This window comes from Dipodomys merriami, unplaced genomic scaffold (genome assembly GCF_024711535.1).
Source record: "Dipodomys merriami isolate MVZ:Mamm:240054 unplaced genomic scaffold, mDipMer1.0.p SCAF_3, whole genome shotgun sequence".
NCBI classification, from domain to species: domain Eukaryota; kingdom Metazoa; phylum Chordata; class Mammalia; order Rodentia; family Heteromyidae; genus Dipodomys; species Dipodomys merriami.
Window position 1 is genome coordinate 74962310 of NW_027204492.1, and position 24379 is coordinate 74986688.

The 24379-nt window shown below is 38.6% G+C and overlaps 1 protein-coding gene across 1 annotated transcript; it reads left to right on the plus strand.

Annotated features, from left to right (window-relative positions):
• Positions 1-747: 747 nt before the first annotated feature.
• LOC138839859 (protein artemis-like) lies at positions 748-24001 on the plus strand. Its single transcript, XM_070039368.1, has 12 exons — positions 748-856; positions 11120-11171; positions 12648-12732; positions 15247-15306; positions 15415-15420; positions 16277-16326; positions 16965-16993; positions 17246-17355; positions 17501-17608; positions 20075-20199; positions 21923-21977; positions 23909-24001. Exons 1-12 carry the CDS (start codon positions 748-750, stop codon positions 23999-24001), a joined length of 882 nt encoding a protein of 293 aa, XP_069895469.1.
• The last annotated feature ends 378 nt before the right edge of the window (positions 24002-24379 follow it).

The window sequence follows — 24379 nt, forward strand, 5'->3', positions numbered from 1 at the left end:
TCAGTAAAACAGAGTGTAGTAAAAACAAGACAAGGTCAACTGGTAGAAGTAAAACAAACTCTGCAGACATAGCAAAGCAATCCCGGGCACCTGGTGTTTTTTAAGTAAGCCAGCTCCTTGTAAGTGCCTTCAAGTGAGCACCGGGGTCAAGATGACCTTTAAACTTTACTGTCGGCTCCCAACAGATCATGGTGCTTGAATTCAGGGCCTGGGCACTGTCCCTGAGTTCTTTTGCTCAGTGCTAGTGCTCTACTACTTTGAACCACAGCTCCACTTCTAGTTTTCTGGTGATTAATTGGGGATAAATAGTCTTACGGACTTTCTTGCCAGGCTGGCTTGAACAGCAATCCTCAGATCTCAGCCTCCTGAATACAGGTGTGAGCCAACAGCGCCTAGCTTAAATCTGCTATTTTATGTTCACTTCTGTTTTGGAGCATAAGCCCATGGTTATTTCAGATTCTCTTTGAGACATCAGAATTTCACAGACTCAGAGAAGTCTTTATCTGAGTAGAAACCATGGTTAATTTGCTAATTTCTGGCACAAAGAGACTCCCTGTTATGTGCTAAGCTTGGTTCACTGTGTTGGCACTCAGCAAGACATTTAAACCTAGGAATGTCCGTTGGTGCTGCCCCTCTGCCACTGGCTGGTAGGATTGGATGAAGCTTAACTTGGTTGGCCAATGACCAATGCAATCTGGCCTTCTTCTGTGCCAGGCAGAGGGCTATTGTCCTGGTTTTGGTGACAACATGAGTTCCTTCCAGGGACAAATGCCTGAGTATCCCATCATCTCCACAGACTTCTTCAACAGGGAAAACTGGAGAGCCCGTGTCTACATCCTGTCCTATTGCCACAAGGGTGGAGTGAATCCTGTGTGTCCCCAATCTTGAGTTGGAAGAGGTTGGAGGTGCATGCTTCCTTGCAGAATTGTGCTCAAGGGCTGTTATCATTACTTTCTTTTCTTTTATTATTTTATTTTATTTTTGTGCCAGTCCTGGGGCTTGAACTCAGAACCTTATATGGTCTCTTGGCTTTTATGCTGAAAGCTGACACTCTGCACCTTGAGGCACTATTGGCTTCTTTAGGTAGCTCTACTTGTAGAAATAATGGTTTTGAGATTTAGCTCTTCTCCCATGCTCCCCTACTTCTCGTGACTCTGTGTAAAAAATGCAAATTCCAGATCAACCACTATCACACCTTCAAATGTTAGTTAGCAAGCAAGCACATGGTACAAACCCCTACATCCACAGATAAAGTCCAACAACCTTCTCAGCTTGACCAAATACAAGCTACTTTTTTTTTTCATTTAGATGTTATTACTATGGAGCTCAGTCTGGCCTTGAACTTGCGATCATCCCACCTATGCCTGCCTAGCACAGAGATTAAAGGTGTATACCACTACTGTTGGCTTTCTTTACTTTTCAGAAGTTATGTCCATAACTAACATGAAAAGATCATGTTAGTCTAGGACAGCAGGATATACCTTGTAGATGGCATCAGACCACCAGAACTCTGTGATTTCACAGCTGCATTTAGTTAGGGATTAAAGTTGTACCACCTTTAATTATACAAGCTCGGAGCCACATGCCCCAGGTGAGGATGGAACTCATCCCCACAGCTTGAGTACCACTAATTTCATAACCATAGTTCAATTTTAACATTGGATAGGCTGACTCATAAGTCACAAATTCTACTTACAAAAGCAGTTTTATTCATTGTGATAATTAGCACAACCATTAGCACAGATGAAAAATGAAAACAAACTGAAATATTCTAGTGGCAGCCTCTTCCAGGGCTACCTTTCACAACAGATTGATAAGGAAGCTCTGAATCCACTGTAGAGGAGTGAACCAGAATGTAACACACACACACACACACACACACACACACACACACACACACACACACACACACACACACACACACACACACACACACACACACACACACACACAAACTATATGCATTTGCCTAGCAAGCAGGTGGTCTTTAGTTGAATCCCAGTAGTGGAGAGGAGGAGATAGGAGGGTGAAGAAGAGAGAAAAGAAAAAGAGAAGAAAAAAGGGCAAAATAGCACTATGATCTTCATTGAAGATCTGTGATTCTTCAGGATAACATTTTTTGTTTGGTTTTATTATTGAGAAGACACTGCTAGATGAGGATGCCTTTGTTTTCACTTTTTTCTTGAGTCTATAATTCAAAATGTGATAGCTGTTAAGAAGAAAATTCCTTAGGTTTGAGCCTCAATATATTCAGAATCTCTTAGCACCAGTTAGGAAGATGCTTAAGGGTGAGGGAAGATCCAAGATGCAAAGCTTTAGAGTGCCACCTACTGAGTTAGTTTGGAAGCATGGAGTAAAATGACTCATCTTCCATTTTTCCATGACACAGCTTCATTGGAAAGGGTTCATGTGTCCTTTAGTGTTGCTTAATGAGGTGTGCTGACTTCTTGGTTTTTACTGGGTATAGGGAGCTCCAACTATGTATTCCTTCCGTGGTGGTGAAAATTAAGTGAGCAGACATGGTTTGATTTAATTCCCTAATTTAAAAGTACTTGGTTGTCCAGGTCTTTACAAGCCAAGGATTTGGAAAGTATAATAAGTACTCTGTATAGAGTATTGATAAATGATTGGTTTTCTTATGTCGTCTCTGTGTCATGAATTGGAGGGCTGTGGCTTTAATCTTTGTGACAGTGACATCCTACCTTTGAACCCCGAACTCACAGTAGGCAAAAGATGATGAATCATTTGCTCTTTTCTTGGCTTCAGTTGGAATGATTTACTAGTAGATTCCCTAGAAGCAAGTATGGATGTTTGGTGTACAAACTTTGTGGTGGAGACTGAGTGATGGTGTTGATGTTAGAAGACAGTGAAAGGGAAGACTCACAGTTATCCACACATGAAATTTAGGTTTGCTTTTCTTTTACATTCCCTTTAAAATGTTTTTCTTTCTTTTTCAGTGCTGGGAACCAAACCCAGAGCCACGGGTATTTCTAGGCAAAAGTGCTCTACCTTGAACTACATCTCAAAAAGTTCGTTTTCTTTTTCCTTATTTTTATAGATGAATTATTTATTATTTTTATTATGTTTTAAATTGTGAAAATAGTGTACAGAGGGGTTACAGTTACATGAGTAAAGTGATGAGTACATTTCTTATCGAGCATTGTAACCTCCTCCTTTGTTTTTCCCCTACCATCCCTTCACTCCCCACCTTCCCAACCCCTCTCTCCCTCACCCCAGACAAGTTGTAAAGTTCATTTTCAACATAGTGTTATTGTACATCTCATGGTTACAATAGGGCAACCTGTATCCCTATTTAAGCACTTTGTTTTTTCCCTTCCCCTCCCCAATTAGAAAAGTGTATATACAAGATGTACGGCATTGGAATCAAATGAAGTGAAAACAGGGTTTATACCATGGAGGAAGAACATATAAAAGAAACAAAAAAAATCACATAGTACATTATAAGTACGTTAAAAACAAAAGCAAGCAAGAAAAAACCAGTTATGTTCCTGTCTTGGGGTTCATTTCACTTAACATCATCTTATATGGTAATATGTACATAGCTTTTGATCTTTTCTGCTTGTCCTAGACATATATTAGTTATTGCAAATAAGGGAAACCATGGGAACAATGTTTCTTTGGGCCTGGCTTACTTCATGTAAAATATATTTTTCAGTCTTTCGATTTCCCAACAAATGGGGCAATGTCATTCTTTCTAATGGAGGCAAAGAATTCCATTGTGTGTGTGTGTGTGTGTGTGTGTGTGTGTATATATATATATATATATATATATATATATATATATATATATATATATCACATTTTCTTGATCCATTCATCTGAGGGGCATCTGGGTTGGTTCCATAACTTAGTTATGGTAAATAATGCTGCGCTAAACATAGTTATGCTGGTAGCCCTAATATGGCCTTGTTTGTGATCATTTGGGTAAATGCCCAAAAGTGGGATTGCTGGGTCATAGGGGATCTCTATAGGGAGTCTTTTGAGGAACCTCCATACTACTTTCCAAAGTGTTTGAACAAGTTTACACTCCCATCAACAATGCAGGCAGGTTCCCTTCTGGCCACATCTCCTCCAGCATCTGCTGTTATTAGATTTCCTGATTATAGCCATTCGAACTGGGGTGAGGTGGAATCTCAATGTTGTTTTGATTTGCATTTCTTTTATGGCTAGGGAGGTTGAGCATTTCTTCATGTGTCTATTGGTCTTTCTTACTTCCTCTTCAGAAAAGTTTCTCTTCAATCCTTTAGCCCACTTATTTATCGGGAAGTTGTTTCTTTGAGGATATGTTATTGGGGCATTTATTGTTTTTGAGTTCTAAGTATATTTTAGATATGAGACCCTTGTCTGTTGTATGGCTAGTGAAGATCTTCTCCCAATCCGTGGGCTTTCTATTGATCTTGCTAGCTATTTCCTTTGCTATGCAGAAGCTCTGCAGTTTCATACAATCTCATTTGTCTAAACTTTCTTTAATTAGTTCTGTTTCTGGGTCCATATTGAGAAAATTTTGACCTGTGCCAAGAAGATTTAGGATCTCTCCTATTCCTCCCTGTAATGTTTTCAGGGTGTCTGCTTTTACTCTGAGGTCTTTGATCCATTTGGAGTTGATTCAGGTGCAGGGTGACATACGAATCTAGCTTTAGTTTTCTACAGGTGATTAACCAATTTCACCAGCACCATTTACTGAAAAGGCTGTCTTTCTTCCATTTTACTTTTTTTAAGCTTCCTTATCGAAGATTAGGTGGCTAGAGGTCTGTGGGTTCATTTCTAGGTTTTCAGTTCTATTCCATTGTTCCTCTGGTCTGTTCTTGTGCCAGTACCAAGCAGTTTTGATTACTATGGTTTTGTAGTAGAGTTTGAAATTTGGTATTGATATTCCTCCAGCACTGTTCTTTCTGTTAAGGATTGTTTTTGCTATTCAGGGTCTTCTATTGTTCCATATGAATTTTTGGATTGCTTCTTCTATTTCATTGAAGAAAGAGGTTGGAATATTGATAGGTATTTCATTGAATTTGTGGATAGTCTTTGGAAGTATTGCCATTTTCACGATGGTGCTCCTCCCAGTCCAGGAGTTTGGGAGGTGTTTCCACTTCTTAAGTTCTGCCTTAATTTCCTTTTCAGGTTTTTAAAGTTTTCAACATAGAGGTCCTTCACTTCTTTGGTTAATTCCTATGTTTTTTATTTTTTGTGGGGCTATTACAGAAGGAGTTGCTTTCCTGATGTCACCCGTGCTCTTCTCATTGTTGGCATATGGAAAAGCCATTGATTTTTGAGGATTTATTTTATACCCTGCTTTTTTGCCAAAGTTTCGAATCATTTCCAGTAATTTGGGAGTGGAGTTCATTGGGTTCTTTAAATATAAGATCATGTCATCTGCAAAGAGGGATTGTTTTACTTCACCTTTCCCTATTTGGATCCCCTTTATGTTCGAATCATTGCATTCTAATACTAAATTGAAGAGAAATGGAGAGTAAACATCCTTATCTTGTTCCTGATTTTAGAGGAAATGACTTTAGCTATTCGCCATTAAGTATAATGTTGGTGTAGGTTTGTCATACACAGCCTTTATTACATTGAGGAATGTTCCATGGATTCCTAGTTTTTCTAGAGCTTCCATCATAAGGGGGTGGTGGATCTTGTCAAATGGTTTTTCTGCACTTATTCATATAATCATTTGGTTCTTATCCTTGTTGTTGTTGATGTGATGAATTATATTAATTGATTTGTATATATTAAACCAGTTTTGCATCCTTGAAATGAATCCTGTTTGGTCATGGTGTACAATTTTTTTTGATAAGTTGTTGACGTTGACTGGCCAAAATTTTGTTGAGAAGTTTTGCATCAATGTCCATCAAGGAAATGGGTTTATAGTTCTCTTTCTTTGATGATTCCCTGCCTGGTTTTGGGATGAGGGTTACGATGGTTCCATAGAAAGAATTTGGTAGTGATCTTTCGCTTTCAATTTCATTGAAGAGTTGGAGGGGTATTGGTGTGACTTCTGCTTTGAAAGCCTTGTAGAATTTAGCTCTAAATCTGGGCTTTTCTTGGATGAGAGCTCTTATTGATGTTTCTATTTCAATGTTTCATATAGGTCTGTTTAGTTGGTTTAAATTATTTTGGTTTAGTTTGGGCATATCAGTATTTGCTATAAATTCTTCCATTTCTTCCATATTCTCAAATTTGTTAGCATAAAGTATTGAAAGGCATTTTCTTATAATGTTCTGAATATTCTGTATGGTTGTTTCCCTTCTCATTTCTGATTTAGTTTATTTGGGTGTAGTCTCTTCTTTTTTGGTAAAATTTGCTAAATTTTTGTCAATTTTGTTAATTTTTCCAAAACCAACTCTTTTTGTATATTCTTTCTATGTTTTTTAAACTCTAATTTATTTAAGTGTGATTTAATTTTAATTATTTTTTTTCCTGTCTACTGGATTGAGATTTGGCATTTTTTTTCAAGGAGCTTCACATGCATTATTAAATTGTTGGTTTGAGATCTAAGTTTGTTGATGTAGGGACTGAGGGCTATCAATTTTACTCTGAGGACTGCCTTTTATGTGTCCTAGAGGAGCTGGTAATTTGTAAGCTCATTTTTGTTAAATATCAGGAACATTTGAATTTTCTTTCTAATCTCTTCCATGTTCCACTGGTGATTCAACAATGTGTTGTTCAGACTGTATGTGGCTTCTGGTGGTAAGCTCCTATTTTATTCCATTTTGTTGTACCAGAATGCAGGGAATAATTTCAATGTTTCTGAAATTGGACAGATTTGTTTTGTGACCTAAAATGTGGTTTATTCTGGAGAATGTTCCATGTGCTGCTGAGAAGAACATGCATCCTGATGTGGTTGGGTAAAATATTCTCTAGATATCTATTAAGTCTTATTGGTGTATGTAGTTGTTTAGATCTGAAGTTTCTCTGTTGAGTTTTTGCCTGGTTGAACTATCCAGTGAGGATAGAGGTATGTTAAATGTCACCAATGATCAATGAGTTTGGATATATGTGTGATTTTAGGGGAAGTATTGTATCTTGGATAAATGTGGGTGCTCTTTTATTTGATACATAGGTATTTAGAACTGTTATATTCCCCAGTAGGAGAAATCCCTTAATTAGTATGTAATGTCCTTCTTTATCCCTTCTAATTTTAATTTGAAGTCTATTTAATCTGTTATTAGGATTTTTAAAAATTATTTCCCTTCCCAAATTGTTTTTTAGGTAGTTTGCTTGTGAGAGTTTGTTCCAGCCTTTCATTTTCAGGATATGTTTGTTTTTGTGGGCAAGTTGTGTCTCTTGAAGGCAGTAGATAGAAGAATCTTGCTTTTTGATCCAAGTAGGAAATTTATGTCTTTGAGTTGGAGAGTTATGTTCATTAGTATTGAGAGTTAGGATTTTAAAGTATAGTAGTTTCTGCTATGTTATCCACCTTCTTAAGGGCTGTGCCTACTGGGTTCTTACTATCATTATCTGTTTCTCTGGGGGCCATTTCTCTGTCTTTATCGTGCTTTGGTTGGTTTTCTATGTGTATGGCATTTTTAAGTATCTTTTGTAATGCTGATTTGGTGGAGATATATTGTTTCAATTTTTCTTTGCTGTGGAAGGTTTTTACTTGTCCCTCTGATATGAAGGAGAGTTTAGCTAGGTACACTATTCTTTGATAGTTGTCTGTCTTTAGGGCATGGCATGCATCATAACCAGCTATTCTTGCTTTCTTGGTCTCAGTTGAGTTATCTGATTTTGCAGTTGGAATTAATTTCATAGTAATTGATCTTTTCTCCCTGACATTTTTAAGGATCCTTTCCTTGGTCTATATTGCTCCTGTGCATATTACAATGTGATGTTTGGATGTTGTGTATTGGTTTGGTCCCTTTGGGGTTCGAAAGGCTTCTTATATCTGAATGGGCATATCCTTTTGAATGTGTGGAAAACACTCTGCTAGGATTCTGTTCAATAAAGTTTATAGTCCTTTACCTTCTGCCTCTAGACCCTCTACTACACTCATTAGCTTTAAATTAGGCCTTCTGATGGTGTCTTCTAGATGTTGAATGGATCTATAATATTTCTTAGATTTCTTCTGAATTGTCTATTCTTCCTCTACAAATTCATGTTATCTTTTATTCCAGGGATTCGATCTTCTGCATCATCTAGCCTATTATCCAGACTTTCTACTTTTTTTTAAATTTCCCTTCCTTCTAATTGGTCAGTTTTGATGGCTTCGCTTTATTTGTTGAAGCTTTATTTTAAACTGTGTATGGACTTCTTTACCTCTTTGATTTGCTTTTCTCTAAAATTCCTTAGTTGAGTGGCTATACTTTCATTCGACTCCCTTTGTTTCTGTTGGAATTCATTCAGCTTTCGGCTTCTAGATTCCATGAATACATCTATTAATCTTTGGTTAGCTCATCACACTCATGCATAGCCCTATGAAAGCTTTCAATATTTTCATTCGGCAGGTTTACCAGTAGAGTTTATAGAGTATTTTGAAAACTATTTTCTGGATTATTCATTAACTGCTCTGTTGCCTTTTTATCTTCAGTGGGAGTTGAGTTTCTTTGACATTCTATTTTTGTTTCTACAGCTAGTTCTGCCCATTTGGGAATGAAGGCAAAACCAATTCCACACTAGAACCCTATTTTAAGTTAAGCACCAACCCAGAGCCCTGTACAGACTTCAGAGGTTTGAATCAACAATGGGTATTTTCTCTCTATCTCTCCTTTTTTGGGGGGGATAAAAGTATTTGCAATTCTACACGAGAACACAATTTTAAGGCAGGCACCAACCCCAAACCCTGTAGTCGTGCAGTTTTGGAGGTTCACAATCAAAAATATGTACTTTCACTCTAGCTCTCTTTTAGGGGATTGAAAGTACCCCCAGTTCCACACCAATCAGAGAACAAGTTTAAGACAAGTACCAATCCAGATCCCTGTAGTCACATAGTCTTTGGAGGTTGACAATCAAAGATATATATGTTTCATTCTCACTCTCCTTTTTTGGATATGTAATTAGGACTAATACCACCTCAGAGCATAGTTTTAAGACAAAACCTAACCCCGGGTTGTGTATTTACACTGATTTTAGTGGTTCAAAATCATAGATAAGCATTTCCCTATAGATCTCTGCTTTTCTATGATGGGTTTGTGTGAGGGGAAGTGGGGATTATATACAGTGTAACCAGTGATCCAATCTGTCATGAAGTTTGAAACAATCTAGACCAAAAGGATAACGCAATGGGCTACTTTGACCCTGTCAAAATGAGTACAGATACAGTCTAGCTCAACAACAAACCACTAGGGATCAATGGACTAAGAAAATCAAAGAAGGAGCAAAGGGCCAGAAATTAAGAGGTGTAAGGAAAATTATGAGGAGAAAACAAGATTCAAGGAATGTAGGGAAGGAAAGGAAGAGAGGGAAGATAACTAAGACATAAATTCAGAGAGGAAGAAGAGAAGAAAAAGAAAAAAGAGAAAAATATAAAAGATGAAAAACTCAAAAAATTACATAAGTATAACTAAAGGTGCAAAGATTGAGAAATTGTGAATTGAGTAATCAATATCTGAATTAAGTATGCAAACATTGAAGGAGGAGGCCTAACAATCACTGTTGGCTCTGTATCTGTGGATGAAAAGAACAGCAATTAAGTAGAGAAAAAAAAGACAAGAAGAACAAAAAAAGAAAAGAAAAAAAAACAAAATAAAATACTGAAAGAAGTAAAAATAAATTAAAAACTTAATTAGATAAAAGAATTCTTCGATTTATTTGGGGGTTCTTGTGTCTCCCCTGTGTCCATATCTTGTTGTAGCCTCTGTTTTCCTTGTAGTATTCAGTTTACCTGTGGCTTAATTAGTTTCTCAAATCACTTTGAGCAGGCAGAAAGAAGCCTGCCTTACATTCACAGGGTCTTTTCGATCCTCCTCCCAGACTAGTTGTGGCGATGTGCTTTGTGTGTCACACAGGAGGAAACTGGCTGTTTTCTGTACCTTGGAGTCAGTTCGAGGGAGCTTGGGGGTGGGTGGGGTTGTGGCTCATCTGGAATCAGTAACTTCTCACTGAGGGGTAGCTCCCGAGACTCTTGTAGCCCAGCCTGGAGCTGCTCTCAGGTTTTATGCAGTATCCACTTTTGAATTTTTATTTTTTTCACTTATGAAAGCTGCCCTTCAACAGAGGGGCAGGGCTGCCTCTGGCTGTGTTTATCCTGTGAAGAAAGTCAGCCCACTCTGGGTGGGGCTTCTGCCACCTGGGAAGGGCAACTGTCTCCTGGGTCGAGCTAAGTTTCACTAAAATTCTTTTGCCCTGTTGAAAAATGGTGCCGCAGTCACTGCTTCTCAGGCCTGAGTTATCTACTAGGTGCTCTGGCCCAGTCTTTGCCAGTATCAGAGATGGCATTCTTCTCAGGTGATAGGGGAAAAGCTACTTTCCAAGTGCTGTACTGTGAGAAGTGGGAATGTCTTGTGAGGTACTCATGCCTTTCCCTTGGGCTGTCTATGATCTACATCTGCCTGTGGCCAGCAGAATGAAGAATTTTTGCTCCTTGTCAGTTCTCACTGGGTATGATTAGAAGCCCCTCACAGTCTGTCTCTGGTGCCTTTTTATATGGCCCTGTCTGTTGGTATGGCAGCAGCAGCAGCTGCCGCCACTGTCATCAGCGTGTGGTCAAATCTGTCTCTTTAAACAGGCAGCCTGAATTTTCCCTCTCTGGCCAAAATCTCTGTACTATGATGGCTCACTCAGTGTGACTCTAGCCTTGGATCTTTCACTGGAACACTAAAACTGGTTTCTTTGCGAGAGCTCAGCCCCCATCTCCTCCTCTCTCATCTTCTTCCAGTCTCCTGTAAGATCTTATCTCAACCATTGAAAATCTGGAAATTTTAAAGTCGTAGAGCACTAGCACTGAGCAAAAAAGCTCAGGGACAGTTCCTAGGCCCTGAGTGCAAATGCCAGTACTGCATGAAAAAAAAACAACAGAATAGGATTTATCATCTAGAGAAGAGCCAAGGGTCCTGGGAAATCAGTTCTCTTGGAGAGTGAAGGTCATGGCAGCCCCTGTGCCTTGGGTCAAGGAATCCTCTGATAAAGAACATGTTTATGATCCCTATTCTTTTGCTTAGAGATCACAGGAAAGAAGTAAGGGCCACTACCTTGAAAACAAATTTGGAATGCAGGTAATAAGATATTGACAATATGATGAACTTTTACCATGTGAGTACATCTGTGTATCTTATATTTAGATGGAGAACTTGAACAGTACCCAAATTCTTGGCCCTCTGCCCCCTATCAGTCATTCTTCCTAAAATATAATTTTCAGACTTTTAGTACTATGGGTTAGCTATGGTGCTTTTGAATTTACATGAATAGAATCATAAACAATTCACTTTTTTTGCAGTACTAGCATTTGAACTCAGGGCCTTATACTTGCTAAACAGCTGTACTACCATTGGAGCTACAGTGCAGTCTTATATTTACTTGCTTTTACATAATTTTAATTTTGTGTGATTCCTCTATACTACTGTTGATGCATTTACTCATTTTATAGGTGTGTGTGTGTGTGTGTGTGTGTGTGTGTGTGTGTGTAAGACAGAGGTAGATAGAGAATGTTCCATTATCAAGAATTATATGGTTGGGCTAGTAAGATGGCTCGGTGGTAGAGCGCTTGCCTTGCATGCATGAGGCTCTGGGTTCGATTCCTCAGCACCACATAAGCAAAAATAAAAAAGCCAGAAGTGGTGCTGTGGCTCATGTGGTAGAACACTAGCCTTGAGCTGAAGAGCTGAGGGACAGTGCCCAGGCCCAGAGTTTAGGTCCCACGACTGGACCCCTTCCCCCCAAAAAAGAATTCTATGGTATAATTGGGTTTTTCTCTTTTTTTTGGGGGGGGGTGTGCAGAGTAGAAGTTTGAATCAGGATCTTAAGCTTGCTAGACAGGTGTATAACTTGGGCCATGACCTCTTTTTTGCTTTAGTTTTTTTTTGTTTTTCCCCAGATAAGGTCTTTCTCATGTGTTCACCCAGGACAATCTTCTGACTTATGCTTCTAGTTCAGCTGGGACTAATAGCATGCACTTCCACACCTAGCTTGCTGAAAATGGTTTTCATTTACTTTTGTGTTTACACTGGCCTCAAATTGAGATCCTACCAATGTCTTCCTCCTGAGAATCTATCATTGAATATTTTCTTAAACCTGAACTATTGAATTGTTTTCCTATAGTTTTGCTGCAATCTAAATTCCAAATTCTCAAGTATTATAGTTGGGAAAGCTAGCTTGAACATTCATGAATTGCTTTTATCATATTCTGTGATTAAGGCAGTTCCAAAGATCTGCTGAAGTTTAAGGTGAAGGAGCTGCCTTTCCATTTAAAGAAGGAACTGGTTTTTGTTTTGTGGTAGTGGGACTTGAACTCTGCCTTGGGCTTGCCAAACAGGAGTTAACCACTTGAGCCATGCCCCTAGTCCAATGTCTTAGCTTTTGAGGGACATTTCAGTTCTAGACTATAACAGATATATTGGGAATTCTCCTTAACACTTTCTAAGCAAGCAATTTCTCATTTATTAGAGAAAACCAATGTAAAGAAATATATTTCTGAGTCCCCAAGGTAGTTCATTTTGGATGGAACTGAGGTTTTTTTTTTTTTTTCCATTCAGCTTAAAAGTTTTCCTGTACTGCTCTCCTATCACTATGGAATTGCTGTTAACTAGAACAAGATACAGATTTTGGGAGAAACAAATAGTAAATTTTATTGTTTTGAATAATGTTAATTCTTGTGGCATTAGGGAAAAAGTCTTCAGCATAGATTGAAAAAAAAAGGATTGGAATCATCCAAAACCCAATTCCTTACCCACTACAGTGATAAGGCTAATTGAATAGTGACATTTAGTTTTTGTCACTCCAAAGTTTAGAGAAAGTCAGCATTCAAATGTTGTTAATTTGTTTTTCTTCAAAAGTTTAATTTAGATCTTTTGCTTTGTTTAGTCCTAAGGAGTCTAGATGTATTCTAATACTTTACACTGTAGAATATTCATTATTATGATTGCTCAGTTTATTTAGATCATGGGATAAATCAGGAAAAATAATGACATAAAATGGTAGAATGAAGTAGAATGAAGATATGTATGGTAGCACACACATGTAATCTCAGCATGTTGGAGTCTAAGGCAGGAAGATCAAGAGGTTGCAGGCCACCCTGATCTCCATGTGCCCATGGCTGCTTCAGAGGAGGGCTCCATGAGGGAGACAATTAGGAATTTTTATGTGGGCCAGGGTTTAAAAAAACTGCATTACTGGCAGAGTATACACAGCTGTCATGAAGAGTGTTTGATGTTTAACTGGTGAAAGCTTTCAAGTTCCAACTCCCTGATGCCCCACATTTGAGTAAGCTGATATATGTGCAAATACCTACATATACATATACACACATGTACATACACATTTGCAGATGTACATACATAGATACATAAACACGTACATACCATTCTGAAGCTCAAACAGAGGAAACCTAGGCCAACCCCTTTGCTAAAATAAAAACTCTCAGCTGGGTGCTGGTAGCTCATGCCTGTTGTCCTGGTTATTAACAAGGGTGAGACCTGAGGATCACAGTTCGAAGCTCACAGGAGGACAAATCCATGAGGTGCTTCTCTGCAATTTAGCAGAAAAACTAGAAAGTAGAGTGGTAGCTCAAATGGTAGTGTGCCAATCTTGAGGAAGAAAGCTAAGCAAGGCTCTATGTTTTATGCCCTAGTATTGATGTGTGTGTGTGTGTACATATCAAAGGTATGAGACAATATATATCACTAGATCTACTTTAATGTTAAAAATAAGCTCTTCAAGAACTATAGAAGTGGGCTGGGAAGGTGGCTCAGTGGTAGAATGCTTGCCTTGCATGCTCGAGGCCCTGGGTTCGATTCCTCAGCACCATATAAACAAAAAAGAAAAAGAAAAAAGCTGGAAGTGGTGCTGTGGCTCAATGGTAGAGCGCTAGCCTTGAGCTGAAGAGCTGAGGGACAGTGCCCAGACCCAGAGTTCAGGCCCCACGACCAGACCCAAAAAACAAAACAAAACTATAGGAGTCACAATGATAGATACAAAAATAAAGAATTGCCTTAGCAAGTAAACTTACACACGTAAATTTTGGCCAACAGCCAAAAATCTGTCAAGCAAGCACATAGAGCAGGCAGGCTGTGACCCTACTTATCCCTAATGCAGCAGGCCCTGCCCCTCTGCTCAGATTGGTTGAGCTCAGGTTCACAATCTGCTTGTAATTGCCTCATTTGAATAGGGTAAAATGATAAGGTGATTTTGAAATAAGATTAGCTGTATGCAAGTAATCTCAAAATATACCCACACCCTTTGGTATTTCTTTAACAGTCTGAGGTGTGTCTTAAATCCATCCTGAAAAGAAACCAGTTTAAGACAAAACCTAACATTTCCTTTCTTATCCCAAAGCAGTTCCTCTTTCCCTCAACAGCCAGGCCATTAGGCCCAAATAAGAACTCTTAAGCAATATAGCTTGATAGAAAAGACAGTTTTCCTCATAGTTAATAAACTTATTTTTGCTTTATTATATTTTCAAACATAAATCAGAAATTGCTCTATGTAGAGTCTATATAACTTCTCCATTTATTTCCTTCTGAAATAAATGGCAAAGTCTGAAATGGCAAAGTATGAAGGACTGATACATACCCATTTTTCCTTTCTGCTTTTTAAAAATTAATTTGTTATCAAGGTGATGTATTTAAGTTATATTAAGTAGGTAGGTTTCATTAGGTAGCTGATGAAGAGAACACCGTGCGCTATTCAGGCAGGAAAAGAAGTTTATTTACCAAGCTGCTGCCCCCACCGTGCATGGTGGAGAGGCATGGCTGAAAAGGAAAGGGCAACCCATCCCTGGGTCAGGACTTAGCTAGGCCAGGCACTGGCAGAGGTGTGACCAGTTGGAGAAAAGGTGTGGCCACACTTGATCTGGATGTGACCTCAGGGTTTGGGACCCTTCTAAGGTCAGATGGGAGGCATGTGACCATAGGTGGCCCTGGATGTGACCTAGCAGGAGGAGAAGTGATTGCTTCCAGGTCTGCCAGTTACCTAGGTAACAGATACTGGGCAGAAACTTAGCCAAGAGTTAGGGAAGTGCCCCTGTGCAGACCTTACAATGTAGAGAAGGGTTAGTTATATACATAAGGTAGGGAGTACATTTCTTGTCAAACTTGTTACCCCCTCCCTCATTTTTATCATCTTTTCTTTCAAAAGGTACCAACTGAAATTGAAACTCCTACCCAGGTATCTTTGGTTGATGAAACCACAGGTGAGGTAACTATGAACTGTTTTGGACTTTTTTTACTGCCACAATGATAGTTGCTCTTTCTTCTTGACTTTCAATGCTCACTTAACCATATTTGAAAATTATTGAACTTTTAGAAAAAAGTATCGAAGACATTTGTGATTGTTTTAGACCCTTCGAGCTGCTATCACAAATATGTGGTAGGCTGTGGGGGAGGCTTGCATAGTTCTAGTTCACAGATGGTTGCCGTACTATATGTGTCCTCATTTGGGAGAGGGGCACAAAGTTCCCCTATAAAGGGCATTGACCACATTGTCCTCTTTTAAAAACTGACCCCTCCCTCTAAAGCTCCTCATAAAATCACCTCAGAGGCTAGGAAAAACTTACCCTCTAAATTTTAAAAGGAATAGAGATATTCAGTCCTTAAAAGTGATGTACTTATTTTCCACATTGAAAGACTTGAGCATGGCTTATTATTTTATAATTATTATTTGCAGAATCACTCCTTTTTGTTTTATCAATTCATTATTGGAACTCTAGTTATTATGTCATGGTCATGTTTATTAAGTTTTATTATAATTTTCAGGACATGAAATAATGGTTAATATTTTTGAAGTTAATTTTTTCTCATTGTAACTTTTTACTTTTTGTGCCAGATGGGGCTTGAATTCAGGGCCTGGGCACTGTCCTTGAGCATTTTTTCTCAAGGTTAGTACTCTACCACTTGAGCCACAGATTCACTTTTGCTTTTTGGTGGTTATTTGTAGATAAGTCTCAAAAGACTTTCTTGCCTGAACTAGCTTCAAACTTTGATCCTCAGATATCAGTGGCCTGAGTAGCTAGGATTTATAGGTATGAGCCACTGGTGCCTGACTTAGAGCATAGTTTATTTGTCCATTCATTGCTTGACCCATACTGAGGCATATTGTTGAGGTATCCATTTTATTTAGCTAGGTCCTGGTGATAACTTCACTTGTTATTTTCTTCCCTTTTTTTCAGGAGATTGTTATGATCCTTTTACCAGTGAGTCACTGCCCAGGATCAGTTATGTAAGTGGGGCCCTGTATTTTGTTTCATTTATACATACATACATACATACACACACACACACATGTATTATTTTTGTAGAAATCATGTTTTAGGTCTAAAAGATTACTAAACATGGGGAGATTTGGTCATTTTTCTGGCAAAGTTCAAACTCTAAATTGAACTGGGGAACTTGGGTGAAGATCTGCTTAGTGGAAGTCTCCAGTGATTTTACTCAGTCTTAGCACCTGAAGCTTTCCATGAACAAGATCCCCAGGTCTAATTTTGAGTGGGACTTTGCAACAGGATGCACCAACTACAACTTAATATTATCTGCAGTCTGTTACTTCTTTCTGCCTATCCCCATGTGTGTATGTGATATACTGTTTTTATAAGGGATGTGTGTAGTATGACACATTTGTTATGGATTTAGAAGGTAGAATACAGGTACAGTAGACCTTGTTATCAACTATCTATATTTCCAGGAAGAGTGCCATTGAGGAAAACCTGCATATGCTCAGGCTGCTGAGCTCAGTGGTATACTGTGCATCCACAACTCATTTTCTCCCTCAGCTTCCTACTTCCACAAAAGACATACCACAGACCTCAGAAATTTCACTTTATCACGTGACTGAAGCACATTCACTTTCATGTTTTTTAGGGGTGGAGGGCACCATTTAGTTTTTCAAGGTAGATTTTTCACACAAGGGCAAGGAAACCCTGAGCAGATCACACCGAGGTTTAATTAGGTCATCACATAGAGGACTGGAGCTTCTCCACATTTGCTGATGTGGTGATGACCAGTCAGGGTTGTGTGTCTAGCTGGAAGTGAGGGGTGACAGATGCTACTTGTGTTGGGAAGAAAAGGGGTATGTGAGGTTCATCAAAGTGTTCTGCTTTTCCTAAAACTCCTGTGTAGGAGAGCTTACGTGGAATCTTAAGAGCTGGTACAAAGCTGGATCACTAGGAATCTGTACCATGTGGTATGGCTGAACTGTAAGGCAGCACATGGCTACAAGTATCTATTCACCAAGTTTGGCAAAGAACTGTGGCCTTCGCTCTTCCCTTTCATCCTCGATATTTCACTCCCCTTCCCTGCCCCTCCCATCCATCTCTTCTCTTCTCCTCCCTCTCCATCTTTCCTTCCACCTGTGCCCCTGAGTAATTGTCCTGAAACATGGTTCCCATCACCTCCTTTCTCAGGTGCTTATGGACAAGCTGGACATGTTTAGCAATATGTCCAACATCCTCCACCATCTCACCACAGATCATAGCATGCAGTGCCACGTGTGTTGGCATCCAAAGGTACTGTGTCAATGAGTACTTATTATTGGGGGGGTGGTCCTTGCACAGCAGAAACCCTCCTGTACATCAAGGAATCTCAGATTCTGTTTTTTTAATTTTCTTATTTTTAATTTCATTTAATTTTTTCTGTGTTAGTACTGGGGCTTGAACACATAGCTTGGGCACTGCCAAGGCTGGCACTCTAACACTTGATCCACACCTCCACTGCAGGTTTCTTGGTGGTTAATTGGGGATAACAGCCTCATGTAATTGTCTTTCCTGGGCTAGGTTCAAACCATGCTTATCATGTCTTACCTCTTGAGTATCTAGCACACAGCAATTGGAGATACTCAATTTTGAGTTTTTTCAGGATCTTAAGGTGTTAGGTCAAAGTCATACATCGATGCATAACTGTATTCTATTATCATATGCCTCAGAATTATTAATAGGCAGACCCTCAGATTTCTTTTTAATGAAATTTAGCCTCAGACATTTGAGTGGAAATTTACTTGTAATAAAAATTATTATATGTTATAGCCTACAATTTTTACAAATATACTCACGTTCTACTACTATTTGCATGCTTATAAATTTTACTTTTACTCTCATTTGGGAGAAATAGATATAAAGTTTTTCAGACTTTGAATGAGTTACTTATATTTGCACCATTTCCAATTACTTTGAAGCTCACCAGTTAAAAAAAAAAACAACAAACCACGTGTGTGTGTATGTGTGTGTATGTATGTGTGTGTGTGTGTGTGTGTCTGCGTGTGTGTGTGTGTGTGTGTGTGTGTGTGTGTATATAATTTTTGGTGCTGGATCTGAGGCTTGAACTCAGCCTAGGCACTGTCCTATGCCCTTTTTGCTCAAGGCTTAGTAGTGTACCACTTAAGCCACAGCTCCATTTCCAGCTTTTTGTTAATTAATTGGAGATAAGAGTCTTATGAAATTTCCCACCCAGGTTGATTTCAAATCTTGATCCTCAGACCTCAGCTTCCTGAGGAACTAGGATGGGAGGTGTGAGCCACTAGTACTGGCTCTAATTTGTTTGCAATGTTTCCTACATCACTTCTGTTGCTAAATACTAGGGATGAGGAGGGATTTCAAATTGCTTTTGAGCAGTTTTCAGATTCCAGTTATTAATACTAAAAATGTCACCTTCAAATGGAGTGACTTGAGTGATTATAATTGTTTAAATTTTAAAATATCCTAATATTAAAGTGTTAAGCAATTGTTTCAGTAGATACTGAATCAGTATATTTAGCTGACCATCTTGGAATATTTGGCCTCTTCAGCCAAACACCATCAGTAGAATTGTGTGGCCCTTAAAATGAAGCATAATTTCAAGCAAAAAAATTATTATCATGAAACTTTCCACTTCAGATCACTGGAAGAGAGCTACATATTATGATTTCTGTTCATGAGTTTAATTATTTTATCTATATATTCACATGTACATATACATTTTCACACATACACAGTGGATTGTTGGAAGGGTTAAAAAGAAGGTAGATAAAAAACAAACATTTTCTCCGCTATTTTGTTGTTTGCTTCATGCCCAACAATGGTGTGTGTGTGTGTGTGTGTGTGTGTGTGTGTGTGTGTGTGTGTGTGTGTGTGTGTGTGTGTGTGTGTGTGTGTGTGTGTGTGTGTGTGTGTGTGTGTGTGTGTGTGTGTGTGTGTGTGTGTGTGTGTGTGTGTGTGTGTGTGTATGTAAGTAGAATTTATACTGGCTTTAAAACTCTAGCTCCTCCTGCCTTCACCTCTCAAATACTGGGATTATAGGTGTTTGCCACTATTCTTGGCTCCCATCGGTTTTTTTTGTTTTGTTTTGTTTTGTTTTCCACTAATGGGGCTTGAACTCAGGGCCTGGGTGCTATCCCTGAGCTTTTGTGCTCAAAGCTAGTGCTCCGTCACTTGAGCCATAGGCTCCACTTCAGCTTTTATAGTTGTTAATTGGAGATTAAAAAAAGTCACAGACTTTGCAGCCGAGGTTGCCTTTGAACCATGATCCTCAGATCTCAGCTTCTTGAGTAGCTATGCTTACAGGCGTGAGCCACAAGAGCCTGGATTGCCTTCAGCATGGTGCCCTTTTAGACAGACAATTCTTTCACATAACTGCAGTTTGATTACCCTACCCAGGAGATTTAGTGTCAGTATAGTACTAGTAGCTACAGTACAGTCCTGGTTCAGACTTTCCCAGTTGTCTCACTGCTGTACTTTACAGCTTTTGAGGAGTGGAACCATCCAGGAGTTCATTAAGGGTCATACATTGCATTCAGTATGTCCTGAATGGTCTCCGGATCTGGTTTCCAGCCTTTTCTTTTCATTTTGAATTTGGAACAATCCAGGCCAGTTCAAAATGTTTCTCAATTTGAAATCACTCACTTGTTTCCTCAGCTGAAAACTTACCTACATCTGTTTGTTGAGGTCCTGCCTACAAACAACTTACTGAAAATATGTAACTATGTTTTAATATTTTTCTAGGCAGAGGAGTTTTTTCATCAGAATAAATTACCCTGTGAGATGATTTCCATAAACATAATTCCACAATTACTATTAAACTATCCACCATGTGCAGAAAGAACCAGGAAAATGAACTTAATCATGAGGTAAGAAAACAATCCCAAGCTGGGCACCAGGGCCTCATACCTATAATCCTAGCTACTCAAGAGGCTAAGATCCAAGAATTATGGTTCAAAGACACCTGGGCAAAAAAAAAAAATGTCTGCTAGACTCATCTCTGGTTAACCATCAAAAAGATGGAAGTGGCTATATGGCTCAAATGGTAGAGGGCCAACCTTGAGGAGAAAAAGCCAACCAAGAGTATAAGGCCCTCGGTTCAAACACTAGATTAGCATAAAAACAAACAAAAAAATAAAAATGAATATGTTACAATTCTAGGAAATAATTTCTTTAATTCACATCTTAAACTAAAAGAATATTACTTACAGCTCTGTACTAGCCAGTGTACCCAGAAGTCTGTTGTAGTAAGAAGATATGATGGTTGGGCTGTGAATTACAGTTGTTGATGTGGAGCATGGAATTCCTGGCTGGAGTAGATACCTTTCCAGTGATCATACCAGAGCCAAGTTCCTTTGACTCAAGTTATTTAGAAGGTTAAAAATAGATTTCCACTTCTAGAAAATGTTTATTCCTGTCCCAAGAAGAAGTTCCTGATCACTGGATGGCTTTATCCTGGAATAGCCTAAATAGGAAAGGTATTAAACTTAGCTCAATTTTTATTTTTTTGCTCAGCCACTTTTTTTTTAAGATTCTTGAAACACTTTACCAATTTATTTTCTAGAAAACAAATTAATAACCCATCAGAAAAATGAGTGCATTTAATTATAATCTCCTTAGTACTGAATGTATTTTAATCTTTGCTGATGTTATTTGGAAAATGGCATTACATTATCACCTTACCATTTATTGATTACTTGTGAAATAGAACACTTTTCTGCATGCTTATTAGCCAATGCTTTCTCTTTCAAAAAGTAATAATCACAGCCGGGCGCCGGTGGCTCATGCCTGTAATCCTAGCTACTCAGGAGGCTGAGATATGAGGATTGCAGTTCAAAGCCAGCCTGGGCAGGAAAGTCTGTGAAACTCTTATCTCCAATAAAACACCAGAAAACCGGAAGTGGAATGGTAGCTCAAGTGCTAGAGCACTAACCTTGAGCTGAAGAGCTGAGGGACAGCACTCAGGCCCAGAGTTCAAGCCCCACAACTGACAAAAAAAGTAGTAATCACATCTTTCCTAATAATGCATTCATTCATTCACTCAACTCTTTAGTTTTTTTTAATGTTTATTTTTTTTGGTGCTGGTCCTGGAGCATGAACTCAGGATCTGGGCACTGTTCCTGAGCTTTTGTGCATAAGGTTGGCGTACTACCACTTGAGCTACAGCTCCACTTGTGGCTTTTGTTGCTTAATTGTAGATAAGAGGCTCACAGACTTTCTTTCTCAGGCTGGCCTTAAACCGTTATCCTGAGATCTCAGCATCTTAATTGGCTAGAATTAGAGGTATGAGCCACCCGTGCCTGACCTGTTTTTTTTGTATTTTTTATTGCTATTATCAAAATGAGGTAAAGTGGTTTACACTTATATGTCAGGTAGAGTACATTTCTTTTTGGACAGTGACTCCCATTCCTTTATTTTTTAAGGAAAAATCTCTTTGGTTTCTATTTCCTAAAGTTTTGTTAAATATTATTTTATATTATTTTATTATTTATTTATTATTATATTATTTTATATTATTTATTCTATTATATATATTTTTATATATTATTTTATATTTTATATTATATTTTTGTGTTGTGTGTTTTGTTTTAGGACTGGGGAGAGTTCCTACAGAGCCTGCTTCTCCTTTCACTCATCTTTCAGTGAGGTCAGAGGATCCCCTAAGCACACAGGCCTGAGTTATTGTGCAGCCTTCTGGGTGAGACTGCTCCCTTCCTGTTCATTTATCTCCTTTCAGATCAATTTTTTAAAATTTTTTATTGTAAAGATACTATACAGAGGGTTACAGTTACATGAGCAAGGTAATGAGTATACTTCCTATTGAGCATTGTTACCCCCTCCATTGTTTCCCCCCTACCATCCTTTCCTTCCCTACCTTCCCCGAGGTCCTTTTTTTTTTTTAATTGTGATTAAGTGATTACATAATTTCCCAAATTTCACAGTATTGTGGAATAATGATGCTCATTTAAAGACACAAGTTCATTCTAACTTTCCTGGAGCAAATTGTCTATCACGGTCTATAACATATAACGGTGTACACATATACACCATACATGTGATCAGCAGCATGGGGACATTTAGTAGTGGTTCGACAAGATGAGTGGAAGTTCTTTGTTTCTTAAGTCCTGTTAATTTTGTCGTATCACCTAACATTTTGGATTTAGCATCCACTTATCAGGGAGACCATGTACCATTTGTCTCTTTGCTCAGATCAATTTTTAAAACAGGTGATTCTTTTTATGCATGGATTCTGTATTTACGTGTTTGCTGATTCATAATTACTAATCAGTCACAGCCATATGGATACTTGCAGTGCTTTAGGCATCCTGGCAAACAGTGAAAATGTGAGCCACGTGGTAACACATGTGATTTCCAGTACCAGTTGACCCAGGTGATGCAATGCCTTGCTTTTTGCTTTTTTGTTTTTTCTGGTCCTAGGGCTTGAACTCAGGCCCTTGGTCCTGTCCCTGAGCCTCTTTATGCTCTACCACTTGAGCCACAGTGTCACTTCTGCCTTTTTTGAGTAGTTTATTAGAGATAAGATTTTCTTCCAGGGCTGGCTTCAACTGTGATCCTCCCATATAAGGCATATTAGTAGCTAGTGTAACAGGTGTGAGCCAGTGGCACCTGGCCATTACCTTCTTGTTTTAGCTCTTTATACTGCAAACAAAGGTCCTTTTTGTGATCTATTGAACGCTGTAATTTTCAAACATTTGTGCCTTTTTCCCCTTTGGTTATGGGGCCTGAATTCAGTGCCTGTTAATGTCCCTGAGCTGTTTTGCTCAAGGCTAGAGCTCTACCAATTTGAGCCACAGCTCTATTTCTGGTTTTTAGAATGTTAATTGGTGACAAGAGTCTCATACTCTTTTCTGCCCAGCTAGCTTCAAACCACAATCCTTAGAACTTAGCCTTCAGAGTAGCTAGGATTCTAGGTGTGAGCTACCAGAACTGGGCTTTTAAAAAAATTTAATTTTTTTATTATTTTTATAAAGGTGATGTAGAGAGGGGTTGTTTCATTAGTGAGGATATGACTACATTTTTTTTTCTTGGACAATGTCATCCCATTTGCTCTCTCCCAGTTTTTACCTCATCATTGGCTTATAACTTTATACAATCAGATGCACATAGGTATTGTGCCTTTGTGTTCCTCTTCTAAGAAGGCCTTTTTTTCTTGGTGCATTCTAGTTAACTCAGTTATATTTTAACTCACCTGAAAGATTTGTTAACTATGAGCATCTACTTTCTTGGACAAGTTGACAAGGATACTCTATATTTAAAATACAGACTCTTTGAATCCCATTAAACAGAGGTTTGTAGCTCTTCCTGTGGAGTAGAAGCCTCAATTAGAGTTTCAATATGCTGGCTTCCAATCCTCATTGCAACTCTGTGTTGGGAGGAGACCCTGGGTGTTGCATATTTTTCTCAGGAGATTCCCAGATGATGTCCCAATGTGTGGTCATCACCAAGAACTACAGCCATCAGAATTCTGCTTCTCTTTCCCATGGCCTCCCGTTATGTCTTCTCCAACATCCCAGATTTTCATTGTAGAATTCATTGCTCCTTTTTTGTTCCCTCCAGATTAAAGATTTCTTGAACTACATCCATTCTATGAATGCATACCCAACTGTCATTCCTGTAGGTATAACCGTGGATAAAGTTAAAGAAATGTGAGTAGTTGCTGCCTGTGGGACATGCTGCACTCTTGCTGGTTTTTACATGGGCGACAAAGGATGCTTTCTCCTGAAAGTTTACAAATATAAAACCTTTTTCTTTTGTTCATTTCCATGTTTCCCTTTCATTGTGTGGCAGTATGTACAGGTAGTGTTGCCACGTTGTCCCTAACTGAGTCTTAGCCCCACTATTTCCTCATGTGACCTTGGTCAGACAAGATGGAAATTAACTCAGAGACAGAAGAAGCATAATGTTGATATTTAAATATGCTGTGTAGGGTTAAACTTGAACACACATTGGAATGGTTGTTAAATATGTGTATCCTAACTTGCATTTCTACCAAGCAATTGTGTGATAGGCAGAGTTTGATAAATGTGA